The sequence below is a fragment of the Pleurodeles waltl genome, chromosome 10, assembly GCF_031143425.1.
Source record: "Pleurodeles waltl isolate 20211129_DDA chromosome 10, aPleWal1.hap1.20221129, whole genome shotgun sequence".
Lineage (NCBI taxonomy): Eukaryota > Metazoa > Chordata > Amphibia > Caudata > Salamandridae > Pleurodeles > Pleurodeles waltl.
In genome coordinates, this window is record NC_090449.1 from 420,528,440 (window position 1) to 420,545,674 (window position 17,235).

Genomic DNA, 17,235 nt, shown 5'->3' on the forward strand with positions numbered 1-17,235 from the left:
GGATCCCGGTGGAGCGGAGGCGGGTTATTAGGGTGCGGTGACAGACGGTGTCGAAGGCAGCCGAGAGGTCGAGGAGGATGAGGGGGACTGTTTCACTGTTGTCCATCAGGGTTCTGATGTCGTCTGTGACTGAGATGAGGGCGGTTTCAGTGCTGTGGTTGGCTCGGAATCCGGATTGTGAGGGGTCGAGAAGGTTGTTGTCTTCCAGGAAGTTGGTAAGCTGTTTGTTGAAGGTCTTCTCTATGACTTTGGCAGGGAAGGGGAGGAGCGAGATGGGGCAGAAGTTCTTCAGGTCGCTTGGGTCAGCCGTAGGTTTCTTTAGTAGGGCGTTGACTTCGGCGTGTTTCCAGCTTTCGGGGAAGGTAGCAGATGAAAAAGAGGAGTTGTTGATGGTCTGGAGGTGCGGGGCGATGATGTCGTTGGCTTTATTGAAGATGAAGTGTGGGCAGGGGTCCGAGGGGGCGCCGGAGTGGATTGAGTTCATGGTGGTTTTGGTCTCTTCAGTGTTGATGTGGGTCCAGGCGTTGAGGGTGATGGCTGGGGGTGTGGGTTCAGTGTTGATCGGCTGGGTCTAGTGTCCGAAGCTTTCGTGGAGGTTGGTAATCTTAAAATGGAAGAAGGTGGCGAGGGAGTTGCACAGGTCTTGTGAGGGCATGATGGCGTTGGCGTTGGAGAACTCTTTTACGATGCTGAAGAGTTCTCTGCTGTTGTGGCTGTTTTTGTCCAGTCTATCAGTGAAGAAATTCCTTTTGGCTGCGCGGATCAGGTGGTGGTGTTCGCGGGTAGCGTTCTTGAGGGCGGTCATGTTGTCAGCGGTGTGGTCCTTACGCCAGGCTTTTCTCGAGGGCGCGACAGGTTTTCTTTGATTCCTTAAGGGTGTCAGAGAACCAGAGAGGTTTTTTGGTGTTGGCCTGTCTTGGAGGGCGTCTGAGGGGAGCAAGGTTGTCTGCGCTGTTGGTGATCCAGTTCGTGAGGCTGAGGGCTGCGTCGTTGGGGTCGGTGGTGAAGGTAGGTTGGTTGTCGATGAGCGTGGAGAAGAGCTGTTCTTCGGGGATTTTGTTCCACTGTCGACGAGGGATGGGTTGAGTGCGGAGGTGGCGGGTCTCGCGTCGGAAGGTGAAGTGGACACAGCTGTGGTCGGTCCAGTGTAGAGCGGAGGCGTGGCTGAAGGAAACGTGTTTGCTGGCGGAGAAGATGGGGTCAAGCGTGTGTCCGGCGATGTGGGTGGGGGTGTTCACCAGTTGCTTGAGGCCGAGGTTGGCGAGGTTGTAGAGCAGGGCGGTGGTGTTGGGGTCCTTGTTCTGTTCTAGATGGAAGTTGAGGTCGCCGAGGAGGATGTAGTCTGGCGAGGCGAGGGCGTGCGGGGAGATGAAGTCGGTGATGGAGTCGCTGAAAAGGGCGCATGGTCCGGGGGGGGGCGGTAGATGAGTGATCCTCTGAGGGTGGTCCTGGGGTCGGTGCGGATCTGGAAGTGCAGGTGCTCTGCGGCGAGGGGGGTGTCTTCGGTGGAGGTGGTGACGCTGATGGAGTCTTTGAAGACGATGGCGATTCCTCCTCCTACTTGGTTGGTGCAGTCTTTCCTGGAAATCTTGTAGCCTTCGGGGATGGCTATGGCGATGTGCCAGCTACATAAGAAGCCAATGTGTTCAGCAGATCAACTTGGACGTCCAGTTTATCAGAGTGATAGTTCAGGGCCAGCACGGTGGATTGAAGAGTTTGCAGAAGCTGAGGCCAGGCAGAGCTGGCTTCCGTGAACGTAGGAGGGGGCACAGGGTTAGGTTCCTTGTTGGCACCGCTCAGAGGATCAGATTGAAGACAGGAGAGGTCAAGGAGTGAGTGGATGGATGCTGCCTGTTAAACTCTGAATCCATTGGGCTGCCGGGGGGGCTAGATGGCAGGAGAATGCTGTGGTCCTGCAGGGAATCATGGCAGCCTACAGTCAGCCCATCCTGGCCAGCCAACCGATGGAGAGCTGCCCAAGAGGCTGCTAAGGAAGGCACCCACTCCCCTGCATTTGAAGAATGGTCACTGGGGATAATAATTGGCAAAAGTTCATGTTTTGACAAAAGTACGGCCGGCTGGTCCTCAAGGGGTGGTGAATGGCTCACTTCACTTTGAGATGCTAACTGGGAGAAAACGGGTGAAACGGGTGAAGCTGGACAGTAGACTTGTGCCACTGTTGTGAAATAGCCACAAGCAATAGGTACAGGATCGGTGACTGCAGGCTCCATAAGAACACTCTGGCCTGACTCCGACTTGATCTCACCACCATTTGCCAAAAGTTCCAACTTAGGTTTTTTCTTAAAATATGAAAATAGAGAGGACTCATGAAGCTTCAGGGGAGGTGGGTGTGGCATAAAAACAGCAGAAAGTTGAAACTTCGAGATCGCTGAGCTAGGCGGATCAGCAGCCGATGAGAAGAGTGCTGCTGAAATTGCAGAGGCTGGTGGTGAATGCGGGGTGGCGCTGCCCACATTGACGGCGCGGCGGCATTCCTTGCACTTTTGGGGGTTTGGGTGCTCCTTCCTTACATTATCAGACCTCCTAATACTACGGGATCCTGGCCCTTCCCTTAAAGGGAAAACTCCAAGGGAGAGGAGTGTCGCTAAACGTAGGTAGATAAGCCTTGAAGAGGCGGTCTTGCGGCACTAGTTTGAGATATCAACGCACCAATTGAAGACTTGCAGACTAGGAGTGAAGGAGTCCCGATTAGATTGAAAGGCAGGAGGAGGCAGGAGACAAAGGCAGCGGGCAACAGGGTCCGGACAAGCCGCACTGGCCTAGCGCCAGCTGCCTCTGTCAGAAACCGGTTGCCTACGGCCTAAGCTACAGTTTGTGCACTACCCAAGGCCTTTTCTTAGGGAAACTTGCAAGATATCGAACACTTGCCTGAAGCCACCTTCTCTTTTGATGCTCCTATGTTGCTCCTGTGTGGATCCTATGCAGCTCCCTCCCAGGCAGACCTGGCAGTCCTGAAGGTTCCTGGGAGATCAGAATTGGCCCAGAGATCTCACATACGACCGCCAAGGCACCCGGGGGCCGCCCGTCGCAAGGTGGAAAGGAGTGGCTCAGCCCACCCCAGGCCCAAGGCTATAATATTGCTGCATCTATAATGTATAATATAATAGGAATCTAGGCCACATGTAGGGTACTCTTGAGCCCTGAATTGCCTGTTACGAACAGCATTGTCAGCAGGGCTGGGGCTGGAATGCTTCTCAGTTCATACCTCACTTTTAATAAAATAATTCTTAGATAATCTGATGTACTAAGGTGAAACCCTTCCACATTAAAGAACTAAACGTTTTGAAGTCCCCGTCTCCTAGTATGACACAGGGGTCTCAAAAAAGTAGCTCAAAGCTACTGGAAGCTTGCCAGTACCCACAAGTAGCTCAAAGCTACTGGCAGCTTGTCAGTACCCTCAAGGTAGCTCTCAAAGGTGAAGCCAAGCCAAGTATCTAATTCAGAGAGTCTGTGCATATTAAGAAGGCAGCACTGCTCATCTATAGACCCTTAGGATGACAGCCAGCCAAGCCAATGGCAGGGCCTCTTGTTAACATTCAAAACATATTGTATTGACCTTTGGGGTCTACTGCTTGACCATCTGTATCCAATTTCAATCTGACTAAGTCACAAGGAGTTTGACCATGTTGTAGGCCCTGCTGTATCAGTCATACTTTGTGTTTGAACAGTGGGCCATGAAAAAGAAGATTGCTAGCAGTAGCCTAAGCTATAACCAATGTTGACCCACTGAAGTTTGGGACTGTAGGAGCCAGAGTAAAAGTGTGTTAGCTGGATGAATGATCAGCCCAAGAGCTGAAGAAAGCAGAGTGTGATCCAGAGCAGAGAAAATTAAGACCCTCATCTGCATTCAATTATGTGTGGTTTCCCTGACCTGGTGTCCCTCTTTAATAAACAGTGTTGCTTCCTGGAAGCTACTCCTGGTATTAAATGTGTATGCTAGCCTCATCACAAGGGTTTTATTTTGGGGACAGGTGTATCTGTTCATGGGCATAATAGTGCCAATGGCATAATAACTGTCATACTTGACTATTTTGGGTATTCTTGGTGTAGTTGTTGCATACTCTGTCATCACTGTCACAGTTAGTGCATGACTTTCCTACCTTTAGCCATTCCTGACATAATGGTAACCTCCCTCACATAATAATGGGCATACTGGCTGTTACGCGTCCATTCTTGGCACAATTGTGGACCTGGTACAATGGTGGGAATTATCAGTATAATACAGGTATTCTTGGTGTTATGGTAACCATCCATGGTCTCCTCCTGATTGTGTTTCATAAAATATAAAAATTATATTTTTAAGGCAAAAATAATGGGGGGTTTTCAGAAAAGGTTCTCCTTCTGTAAAATTTAGTTTATTTTGTCCAAAACAGAAAGTGGAATTTGATCGAAACTTATATGTGCATTTTCAGAAACTGATATGCCGACGAAGACAAAAGGTTGCAGTTCCAAAATATATTTAAATGTATTGCTCTGGTTATGTCCATTGTGCCAAAGGATGATTTGAATTTTACTTCATTAGTTAGATGGAGGCACTTGATAACATTTTTGCTGGTAACCTCACCTAGAGTGCTTGGGTGGTCACTACTGATAATACAGCTGGGGATAGTCACTGTGTTATGTTAAGTTATTCTCTTTTTTACAGCAGTAAAACATGTCAGTAGCTCTGTAGGACTTTCATTGAGTAGAAGTAGCGCTCACTGCAGAAAAGGTCGGAGACCCCTGGTCTGACACGATTTTTGTTGCCTTATTTACATGCCAGATCTTTTCAAGACTCGTGGCCAGGCTCCTAGAGCCAACCCTTTCCTCGGCTATGGGTTGGCTCCCGCTAATAATTTGTTGACTGGCCCACCTCTAGTAATGCATTCTGTCTGGAGCAGGAAACTTGGAGATGGTGTCTGTGGAGTCTGAAATGGGGGGATGGTAAGAAGGAAGGTGTGTGTCTGTGGAGTCTGAAATGGGGGAGTCGTAAGAGGGGATGTGTGTGTCTGGAGTTTGGAGAGGGGTGAGGGAGGATCGGCATGTTTGCGAAGTGAGCGTGAGGTTTGTAGAAGGGGAGCGGTGTGGCGCGGCGGAGTTTGCAGCAGTTAGGAGTCGGTGTTGGAAGTGAGGGGCTCTACCCTCACTCACGCACTCTGAGAAGTTTACAGCTGCAAGGAGTGGTGGAAGTGGTGCGTACGTGTTGGACTTTTCTAGTCATTCCCACCATGTTTAATTTGAGCCGGTGGTTTCCGGTGCGGGGATGCCTTATTTTTTAGGACCGGCACTTATTTTTCTGCCTTAAGCATTTACTGCGATCAAAAGACATGTGTGAAAGAAGGAGGAAGAGAAAAAACGAAAAAAAAACCACAAAGGCAGAAAGCTGCAAGAGTGGGCTGAAGTTGCAGGCAGTAGCAGTAAATGGATTAAAGAGGCCCGAGATGGCTTTTGGGTTACGCTGCCTCAGTATTTCCTGCTCCCCATTTAATTGCAAAAGCCGCTTGTTCAGAGGAGAGCTTTGGGCACCGGCACGTTTTTATTTACAAATAAAGCATTGATTCAAACCTCTCTACTGCGACGTAAATCGCTCAGATTGTGAGGTGGCTATGGAGCTAATCTCATAATTTCAATCGGCAATTTCCCTAGGGCCTTGGGGACAAAACTAGAAGGGAGGCCGCTGCTTGGAGAGGCAAACAGCCGTGCGTGCCACGTAGAGAGCCCCACAAAGCGTCCTGAATGCTCTCGTGGTCTCTACAACTCAATGTTGGACTTCCCAGCATTCCGCAAAGCGCCTCCGTTGAGCCTCTGTGCCCCTCCTGCGTTTCTGCCGTTTTACCGCGTTTCGCTTGGCCTCTTTCTTTCCTTCCTTCATTCAGACGTCTTCCCCCCCCCCCCCCCCCCCCCCGCCACCCCCTTTTCCACTACGCCCCTCCCTTTACCTGCTGGGACTCACATTTCTTAGAATATTCGGTTCTCTTCAACCTCTTGGCAGACCTGGTAACTTACCAGTGGTAAGTATGTCAACAAGAACCCAGTGCTACAAAAATTTTTGAATAGGCTCTTACTAAATCAAAAACACAGCTGGGCCGAGGCATGGCAGCAATGTTCATCTCCCAGAGAAAACAGTGCTTGTCCCCCTGGGCGGAATATTTGTGTCCCTTGGTGCGCACCAAATTCACGTTTTCATTTCCTTTCCTCTAACATATCAGTTTCACATCCTGAAAGTATGTTATTCCTGGCTGTTGTCGGAGCGCTGCCATTGTCTTTTCGCAGGGGAGAGAAGCTGCCAGGCTCTGGGGGCATCGAGGGGAGAGGTGATGCCAGAATCCGAGGAGAACAAAAAGGCAATGGGTGAGATGCTTGAATTAATCTAACTCACTGGCAATTACTAGGGCCGTGTTTCAGTGCCCATCCCATAGAGAGTCCAGCTATTTACAAATCAGACTTGGTGCTTTCCCAGCAGGAACAGCCCGGCCTGGAACGTTACAGCGGCGAACACGCCTGGACGTGGCCACGCAGTGAGGGGTGGGGGCGCTGCCAGGGTCTATTGGGCAGAGTTAGACTATTTAAACAGGGTCCGAGCCACAGACAAAGAAAACTTGTTATGGATTCTGGGGCTCAGAGAAGCTTTTCCAGAGTGAACGATGTGCTCTGGTGGCAGAGAGGGAAGATCTTATGCCAAGAACTTAAAGTAACAACAAGGTGATTGGGGAATGCTCAACTCAACCTCAACCAATGGTAATTACTCAGACCGCATTTTAGTCCATACTTTTTTGTTAACTCTACACAGAATGCAGCCATGTGCAAAATCGCATTGTCCTGCTCTAATAGGAGCCTGGAGCACTCCAGTCCGTCTGGAGCACTATAGGCGCGAACACGCCTGGAGGGGACCTGGTCTCGCAGAGTGCAGAGTCTGAGCCACAGGGAAGGAAAAGCTCCGATGGGTTCAGGGACTCCGGGAAAGGGAGTTGTGCTGCCAGGCTCTTGGGTACTTGTAAAGTAGCCATGCCAGTGTTGGGCCGGGAGTAAAAAGGGAACGCTGCTCTAGCCTATGGGGAACTGAGGCTTAGCCAGAGTCCGAAACAGGCAGGAGGTTGTGCCTGATCAATGTTCTGCCAGATGTGGGGGTGGGGCACACGGGAGACTGCGCGGAAAGGTAATGTGGCATATTCTGCTACCGTTTTGGGATAAGTAACAGTACCACAGACCCAGAACCGCACCTACCGAGAGAAGCTCTGCTACGCTGGGACACAAGGAAATATGTTTTGGGATTACCGGGGGTAGCTTTGCCATATTGGAAACAGAGACGGGCTCCCCGGTGTCGGGATCACGAGATATCCTCTGGTTCTTTGGCTTAGCGATATCTTTTTTTTATCGTATACACTGTTGAATAGCGCAGCATATGCCATTCCAGTGCCTCTTGGAGCTAATCAGTGTTTTAGAGAGTAACGCCACAGGCTGTCCTTTTTGGGGTGGTGCTCCAGCGGGGCTGGTTTTGCGAACGCTAACTGCAGCCCAAGTCTTTGCGTCCTTACATTTCGTCTTCTGTTGGAGTATTTATACCCCCGGGCAGAACACCGAGTCCCCTTGTCTGTCTCTCTCAAAGAGATCATGTGTTCCTTCCCTCGATTTCCATGTCCTACTGACTATTAGCTCCCGGTTGTGAACTATACATAGGAAGGTCCCACTAGGAGTCAACTTTATGACTTTACAGAACCGCCGACAGTGTCGATTGGTATGTGCGTGTTTACTCCTCCCTTAGACACTGTCCCCTACCCCACGTGTAAGTCAGTCCTCTGTTATCCTAAAGTCCCGCGGAGAAGGCTGCAGGGAGCGTTCTAGGCTTCTTTCGGCCCCATCTCCGCAGTCCGCGCTGGCTAGGCCAGGTTTACCCTTAGAGGCCAGGACAGACCACGGAGTCGGAGGGGTAAGACTGCCGGTTTCAGGCGCTCTCGCTTCCGTCAGAGCCTAGGCTTGTGGTACGACTGGGGGTCACCAGGGTCTGTGGCACAGAGAAGAGAACCCCACCCGGTTTGGCTCGCCAATAGCCGACAGCCTGCCAGCAATGGGGCACAGCGCGAAGACGCTCTGCCAGGGTCCCGGCTGGACAGGTAGAGCTCCCGGTGAAACCTGATGCAAAGTCCCGTTGACTAAGGGAGAAGGAATGTGCAGAATCTTTCTAATAATTGCGTAACCCCTTCGCTGCCAGAGAGGTGATCACATACCTGCCACGGCCCCACTGAACTCCAGTGCTTTGAATACCCGGGAGGAGCGGTGCACACATGGGGCTCTGTCAGTAACCACCTCTGTCAGTGGAGCTCCACCGACAGTGGAGCTTTGCATGGCTAGTCTCCGTAACCCCTTCGCTACCAGAGAGGAGCCCAACACGTGAGGCAGCCCATGCAGCCACTTCACTGCTGACGGAGTGCTGCACAGCTTGGACAGGCCTATTAATGCACTGCGTCGCTGCTTCCCGGGGCAGCCCATTAACAAATGTAATAAGCCCATAAAAAGGTTCTGCGCACTTAAGGCGTCTTTAACATTCTGTGACAGAAAAGGGGGCTGCAGTGCCAACCAGTAAATTTGACCAGAAAGCAGACAGGACGAGAGCCAAAACCGGCTCACGAGTGAAACCGCAGAAGCCGCACGCGTCTGGGGAGGAACATGCAGCAGTAACCCGAGGAACAGAGTAGACCGAGGTGGCGAGCCCTAAAAGCTCGAGCCAGGTGCTTGGCTCGGGCTGTGCTCGAGGCCCGCTTGGAACCCCGAGCCCAAAATGAGCCTAGCTTTCACGGGAGGCTGTGCACCCCATTTGTCAGAGATGCTGATCAAGTATCACCCCGGCGAATCTCCGTGTGCCACAAAATAAATGAAGGCAGTTTGCTTGGACAAGAAATTAAGTGTGGATCCTGCCTGTCGTACACACTAGGACCTCATCCTCCAAGAACTAAGGAAAAGTATTACGGTTTGATGTCAAACAGAGATAGCCATCTAGTAGCTGAAGTGCATAGTGTAAAACAGGAAAATCTGGGTTCACTCCAGGGTTTCCTGGTTGAACAAATTATGTGACCCTAGGCAGATAATATATTTCAACAAGTATCCTTTTTGTTAATTATCACACTTAAAAGCACCTTCAATCAAATATGTGAGTTCAGGATGTGTGCTGTACAAAAAACACTTGTTTAAGTTAATAAACCTAAATGTTGCTCCATCTGGAATAGGAATCCAGACCACATGTAAGATACATGTGACAACCTCCTTGCCTCTTACTTCACTTTAGCAGTCACTAGGGTAGGATCTTTAAAAACTCTCGCTTTTAATAACTACTCCATGCAGATATATAATCAGATGTACTAAAGTGAAAGGCTTCTGCTTGTTAAATAAATAAATACAGTTTTTTGAGTTTCGAAGTCCCCTAATATTCCGACCTGATGATTGTTGCATGATCTACATGCCAAACGTTTTATGGCTCGGCTCGCGCACGGGCTCTTACAGCTAGGGCCAACACTTGGCTCGGTCTCCCTGTTAAATCGTTGGCTCGTCCAACCTGTAGAACAGCCATGAGCCCAGGGGAGTAGGGATTGGAACCGAGCACAACCGGAATAGACAGAAAACAGCAACAATGAAAATAACCGGAGGACCGGGAGGCTGGAAAGGCTAGCACAGAAAGGGAACAGCAATGAACTAATAATTAAAAAGGAAAATGTCCAGAACGAGAATAGAAATTAAATGGAAATTAAAATGTAACCCAACCAGTAACATAAATTAAAGGATATTTTTTAAGAAGAAAGTCCGGAATGATTTGCTGCAGGCTCCCCGCCGAGGAGGGAGTTTTGTGTGACATCAAAAACTCATTCTGACTGATTAGTGCCCTCACCCTTAATCTCTGAAGTGCGGCCTTCCTTGCTGGACTATTGGTATCCTGCGTGGTTAGTGGCAGGCTGCCGGACATGGGGTACAGTCCTGTAAAACCCATGCAGGCCCGCACAGCAGGATCATTCCCTTTACCCCTGGGTTGTGATAAGAATACATTAACAGATGGGTAAATTCCTTGAGTGAGTGTTGCCTCGGAGCATGATGATGGGTCCGCCTTAGTACTAGGTTGTGAGTAGGCGCTGCAGCATTATTGTTGCCCCTGTCGGAAACGCGTTCATCAGTTTAGAAACTATGTTTCAGATTAGTGGCTTTGTGCTGGAATACACACAACTGCCTGGCAAGCCATTATCCTCAGTGTGCTACGATAGATGGCCACGAGGATGCTCCTCTTCTGAGGGGTCTAAACAAGCTCTCTGGTAGCGGAAACTGGAACCCTGCCCGGCTCCAGCTGGCCTGGCCCGAGCAATGCTTGGCCCTGTGCAGGCTGTGTGCCGAAGAGCTGCAATGCCTGCTTGGCCCTAAAGCGGCTTAATGGGCGTTACCTGGGCAGCTGCTCATGTTCTACAGCTGGGCCAAGCTGAGGCTACGTTTCTGCCTGCTGCAACTGCTTGTCCGCTTACCAGAAGCATCAGCCAGCATGACGTGACACCGCCTCTGGTGTCCATCAGTCATGGTGTCGAGATCCTACAACTGTAGCCTTTGGCCCGGATCTAGTGATCACAGCCTTGAGATGCCCCTTGTAGGAATCAAAGGTCCTTCACTCCTGGAGCCTCGTAATCCTTTACAGAGTCGACCCGTGGACAATAGAGAACCCTCCTATAAAAGAGCTCCGCTTTGACAGGCCGCTTGCGAAGTGTCTGGGCGGTATGAGTACCAGGGAGCCTGTAAAGGCAATCACTGAACCCATAGAGAGACGCTGGCAGGTCTACACAACCCCGACCGCCACCAGAGGATTCCAAACCCCGGTGTCTTAAAGGGCTCGTGGCTCTAAAGCTTACCCACGAGAACCCCGTATGATGCTTAGAGCCGGGAGGGCAGGCCTTGAGCTGACATCTGAACACGTCTTCCATACTCCCGAGGGCGGTAAATTCAAACCCATCACATTGTAAAAATATGTTAATATTACACATGGGCTGAAACGGCAGGAATGCGGGGTGAATCCGTGCAACACTATATACAGAAGAACTTGAGAACAAGAACTCATCGTGGAACAGAAGCAAATGGGTGCAGAAGAAAATAAAAAAAGAAAGAACAATGGCGGGAACTGTTACAGGAACAGAATCTTAACAGGAGCTTGGGCGTTACAAGAAGGTGCAGAAGACGATGCTGCTTGTACCAGAGGTGGAGGGGGGTTTAACTGGAACCGCGCAAGTAGCTGTGTTGCTGGTCCCAGCTCCTGGCTGTACCTCTGGAGGGCGCGCGGTGTGTCTTCTGGAACCCGATTCCTGCACCTCAGCGAGCACAAATGGGCAAACAGTGGGCGTTCATCGCCACCCAGGGAGTTCAGTGGCACAAGGGGCAGGCGAGTGCATGCGAGACCCTGGATGTGCGAGGGACAGATGTCGGGGTGTAAGAGTCCTCACTGTTCGGCAGAAGGCGGGGGAGGGGGTGGGCAGATGTCAGGATGCTGAAGTCCTGTGTGGACTGGTGCGGTCATGCAGAGCAGCGGAGACAGATGGAAAGGTGCGACACTCCTCACTTCCGACTTAGAAGGTGGATGTTCTCTCCACTGCAATTCGACGCCTCCATGGAATCCAAGAGGACACTCCACAGACCCCTAGAATCAGGCTGTAAGAAACAGGGGATCCAGTTTACGACCAAATGACTTTTCGGAGCCGGACTCCACCCCCGTGCCGAGTGCAGGCACTCGGCCTCAGCATCTGGCGTGTGACGCGTGTCTGTGTAACAGCGTGAAAGCGTCGCCGCCCCCTCCCTAGGTATGGATCCCGCCACCATGGCCGCGTGGTACCCTTGCGGTCATGGTGTGTGGCATCAATGAACACCCAGTTTCTTCTCACAGACCCCACGCTAACTCACACGTTATAAAATAGACTGCTTGAAATTCAGCAAACGGTAGACTACCAAAATCCATACTTAAGACAGAAATATCGCTCAACAATAAAATGTCGCCCTGCACTTTATCCCATTACCAAGAGCACTAGACCCTTCGTGCTAGGGATGGGGTTAGTACAGTACTGTAACCAAACCCTACAATATATAAAAGTGCGCTTGCCCGGATTCAGAACTACACCTATTAACGATACAAACAAGCGGTGGGTGGGGTGGCAGGGCGTTACCTGGAGATTTACGTTCAGTTCATCAATTGTTTTGACAGTTCACTGGGTTGAGTGCCTGCTGCAATTTTTCTCCTTTTTCCCCTCTTCTCAATATCCATTTATTTCAGGGGTCTCCAACCTTTTCACTAAATGAGCACTACTTTTGTTGCACGAAAATCATCCCGAGCTACCAAATTTATTAGTATTGTACACTTAAGACAAGAGTACATTAGTGACCACCCTATGCAAGATTATCAGATATAATCACCTTAGTACATGATTGCCAGCAATAATGTAAACAAGCATTGGCAAAGCCAATAGGTCTCGCCTATGCAAGAGATATTGGCTTTACCAATTTGTTTTAGACATGTTGTACACTAGAATGGCTAGTGTTAAACATGACTAAAAGTTTGCGGCGTAGAAGATAGTGGTGTGGAGTGTCATAGAATAGAATGGCGAAGAGTGGAGTGGCAGAGAATGTCGTGTATTGGAGTGGCATAGTGTGGAATCGCGCAGAGTGGCATACACTGGAGTAGCAGAGAGTAGACTGGTGTAGAGTGCGGTGTCATTGAGTGCATTTGGAACTGAATTCAGGGGCGTACAATGCAGCGGCATGGATTGCAGTGGTGTAGATTAGAGTGGTGCATAATAGAATGCAATGGCGTAGAGAGACAAGGTGGTGCAGAGTGGAGTGATGCGGTAGCACAGAGTAGAGTCACATAGCATAGAGTGCAGTGGGTAGAGTGGTACAGAATATAGTGCAGTGCAGTGGAGTAGTGCAGAGTAGAGCGGCGTAGAGTTCAGTGGTGATTGCGAAAGTGCAGTGGCTTAGAGTGCAGTGGCATGGAATAGATTGGCGTAAAGTTCAGTGGCGTAGAGTAGATTGTTTCAGAGTAGAGGGAAGTGTTGTGAAGTGGTGCAGGGTAGAGTGCAGTTGCATAGAGTGGCATTGGGTGTAATAGCATATAGTGAAGTGGTGTATAGCACAGTTGCATAGAGTGCAGTGGTGTAGATTAGAGTGGCAGAGAGAGGATTGGCAGAGAGTGCAGGGGCATAGAGTTGAGTGTTAGAGTACAGTGCAGTGGCATAGAGTACAGTAGAGCACACTGACATTACAGACAATGCTGTTGTGTGCTAGAAAAAACTCTTTACTACCCTTAGTATCCAGCAATATTGTAACACAAATCCTCTCACTTTGAAGTCTGAGAAAGAAGAGTAAACAAGCACACTCAGAAGACAGTGCCTGATATTAAACCACGGTCTTGTGCCAAGATAAGAACAAGATTTATAGGCCTGTTTACAGAAAGGGAGCACTCAGAGGGATACTGTAAATAAGGTTTTGGCAAGGGAAGATAAAAACTCAACCTGGACAGCCTAAAACAAATACATCAACAAATGGAAAACAAGAAAATGTGATTTACAAACCACAGAGCCAATGGCAAGCAAAGAGCAGATTGCATTCCAAGGTCAACTTTCTGAATGTCCCCAAGATGTGTTTAGCAAACCAGACAGCTGTGCTGCCTGGTAGGCTGTTACCTAAAAAGGCTCAGTCAGTTTGGAATACTTCTACAACTGTAAAACATAACAGCCATAGCTGCAATGCCCACTAGCACAAAGGAAATAATGTTAGTTATAAGTCTCCCACTGCTGCACGATTTATCATTCAAATATCACTTGTAAATATATTTTTGGAATTGTGTTACAAAAAGAATACAAACATTTTGGCCTCAAGTACACACTTTTGAAAGTTGGTATACACACATTAATTCAATCAAGCAAACATTTCTAACTCGGTGTGATGGGCTGCACACAGTAGAGCTGCACACAGGTGGCTGGAAAGCTACCAGTAACCCCCAAGCTACTGGTTGGAGAAGCCTGCTTTATTTTATTTGCCTGGTATGCAGGTCACTTTTTTGATATGTTCTGTCATTCTTTCATGAAAGCCATGACTGCTAAAATGCTTAAATTAAAATGTAACATGGGTATCCCTGTGCGCCTCTGTCTAAGGCTTAGGAACTTTAACAGTCCTATTCAATTTTTGTATTCGACAAATGTACAGTACATCATCTTCATAGCCCTTGCTGCCTTAGTGTATTAGCGCTATATTGAAAGTTAGATGAGAGTTGTTACCAATGCCCAACACAATGGAACACATTTTTATCAAAGGATGAAAGGCAGAGTCGCCGTACAGTATCCAAACCTATGATTTGCTTGTTAGATGAGGACCTCTGGTGCAGGCCTATTCACTAAAAGAGCTAATACTGTCCTTACAACCAGTGCTTGAAATGGAAAAATTAAAGAGCAGGTACTCTGTGCCAGAGTACCTGCTTGTTTCGGAGAAGTGCCGGTACTCTCCAATTGAAAGTATTACGTTTTTCTTGAGATGTGCCGGTACTCTCCCTCTCAAAATAAAAAAATGCCGGTACTCAGTACCGGAGAGTACTGGCCCATTTAAAGCACTGCTTACAACCCATGACCTACAGGTTACATGCCTATCCCGTGGGGGGATTAAACCGCTGACACATGTTGTGTATAGGCAAGGAGTGACTGCAACTTTGCTCACATTGTAGAAGTTTGAGGATGTTTGTGCAGAAAGGGAAATAAAAGGCTGTACTCAGACTCTGCACAGTAGACACCTTTTGCCAAACCTATTCACCCAAAGTTCGAGCGCTACTCTTCTGAATTTTCTCATGCTTCTGCCACATATTCCTCCAATTTCTTAATATGGTCCTTGCACCTCCTAGAAGCTGCTTTTATCCACCCCCACGCAAACTGTGAACTTAACTACACCCCCTACATGCTCAGAAACACACACTGCCATCTCCCGCTATATCAGGAGGCTAGGAGAGGTCTTTAGATTTGTTCTTGCCGAGAAGGTTCACTTCAGTAACCAACGTAAATTCTATTTTGCAGTGTGAATCTTTTCTGGATTCACATGCCGTGCATTTTTTCCCCCATCAAATGGTTGGGTGTGAAGTTTTCTCTTAGTAGCCTGTTAGTCTTTTTTTTTTTTTGGGTGTCAGTGACATTTTGGGGCTATGCCCCTCCTAGTGTGACATTATATGTTCGCCCCGGAAACCACTCCACGTAGTTGCCATTTTCAGAGTCAAGGAGGAGAAGCCAGAAGGTGGGTCTCAATGCCTATTAAAGTGGATTCAAAGGAGACGCCTGGAGCAGAACTAGAGCTGTCATTCGCAAGGGCTACAGCACAAACCGCATTTTGAAGAACAGGAGGCAGAAGAACTGGAACCTCCACTCATTCCAGAACCTCAAGAGGTGGAGGAGGAGATGTATGAGTATTTCCAAAAACAGGGTTCATTGCAGACAGAAGAGTTGGTAGAGGACTAGCCAGGTATGTACTCTGACTTAAATCAAGGGAAATGTGCAAGCACCCTCGCTAATCGTAATAGACATCATCAGGCATACTGCCTGACAAAGAGAGTAAGATAGTAGACATGATGGCAGGAACATTTGAGAGATCATCAGCCATGCAGTGGCGTGTTGCCAACTCAAAGCGCCTTACTCAATCTATATACCGATCAAAAATGAAATGGAGGAGCTAATGCAACACTTACCCAAATAATTAAAAAGGAGGGCCAACTAGATGCTGTAGAAGTCAAAAGACACTTAAGTCAGCTTTAAATGTAGTACACACAGTCAGTAGACAACTATGTACGGCTACTACTCTTCGAAGAAACGCCTGGCTCGGGTTCTTAGAATTTAAAGAGGAAGTGCAAGCCAACATAATAAACTCTTCACTGGAAACACCCTCTTTCAAGGTCCTGTTGATAAGGCGCTACAATGCATTAAAAAAGGCAACAAAACGTCCACGGCCATGGAAGCCTATCAGTACAAGGGGCTACTCTGTGGGACTATAGCACAGAAGAAAAAAGCTTCTACAAGAGCGGCACGGGGGCCATGCAGCCACACAACACCCATGCAGCCTTCATCCAACAGGGACCGTCGCTATATCACAATGGCGGTATGTAACAACCTCAAGGCAGCAGTTTTGCGGATGTGGATGTGAAAGACGATGAAGCAAGGCTCCCATACAAGTAAGGGAATGCATAAAGAATACCCTCCTACACAACCCACTGGTAGAGAATGGCCCAGGCCTCCTCTTTGGCCTGTGGCAGCACCTGCGCAACTGTGTTCCACAGTGTTTGGGACTAGCAGCCCAATAAACATGCAGTGTTCACCGACCGCAATGCAAGTTTGGTGGAGGTAAACATCCTCTTGCCTAAGCTATACAACCTCTTGGATTCCCTGTCCGGGGGAGCAGCAGGGAGCACACCATGGGAAGTGGAGGCTTGGACAACCAAGCTTTAAGGGGTGGGGTGTTGGGTGAGGAAAGATGGGATGCCCAAGCTGTTGGGCAATAGTGGCAGTCAGTTGTTCTGTTCACAGGAGCCCCTGTGCTGCGCTTTGACCGGGTTCCCAGTAGGACATCAATAAGTGCTTCATTTAAAGGGAGAAGGGGTTTAGATGAGGAAGCTCCTGGTTGAAACACTGCATGTCAAGAAGTTCGTCTTGACTGCCTCCGAAGGTAGTTCAAGGTCCAGGATCTCAGCTGCCTTCTTCACCACCACAGCGTATGATGCTCCCTCCTCTGTAGTCACGGTAGGTGGGAAAAAGCAAACCAGTATCTAAAGAGGTATCCAGTCCACTGGCATCACCCAGTTCCTCACAGCAGTCCTTGGATTCCTGACCCTCTAGCTGATTTTCTAAAGGGTCCAGTGACCCCTCTCATTCTTCCTTAAGTGTTTACCCCTTCAGAATAGGGCTCACGCACCAACCTAGGACATGTGGGTCCTGTCTGCATCTGAATCGGCGCTGGTCGACTCTGTACCGGCTCTGTGTCGGATTTGGGGATCCAAATAGGGCTTGTGCCTCCAGTGGGTGCTGGAGCGCCGGGAGCATAGGCGTCAGGACTGGCATCGGAGAAGGTGCAGTGGCACGACCAACCCCAGTCTGGATCTGTTGTTGGATACACAGAAGCCCATCAGAGCTAAGTAAGTGGCCAGCTGGGTACCCGATGGGGCCACGCTTACCCTGCATGGCTCAAAGCCACTCCAGAGTGGTT

General features: G+C 49.1%; 1 protein-coding gene and 1 long non-coding RNA gene across 8 annotated transcripts in view; one reads left to right on the top strand and one right to left on the bottom strand.

Annotated features, from left to right (window-relative positions):
* The window catches only part of LOC138261582 (uncharacterized), a 182,840-nt gene that overhangs the window by 100,703 nt on the left and 64,902 nt on the right, over positions 1-17,235 (bottom strand). The window lies entirely within an intron of this gene.
* The window catches only part of LOC138261581 (septin-9-like), a 533,955-nt gene that overhangs the window by 46,791 nt on the left and 469,929 nt on the right, over positions 1-17,235 (top strand). Inside the window, exon 1 of one of the 7 annotated variants that reach the window (XM_069210666.1) lies at positions 6,303-6,351. The exons of the other annotated variants lie outside the window; for them this stretch is intronic. Coding sequence (XP_069066767.1) covers positions 6,318-6,351 — 34 coding nt within the window. The 5' untranslated portion in view covers positions 6,303-6,317. Of the gene's footprint in view, positions 1-6,302; positions 6,352-17,235 lie in introns of those variants that run through there. 7 annotated transcript variants of the gene reach the window in all.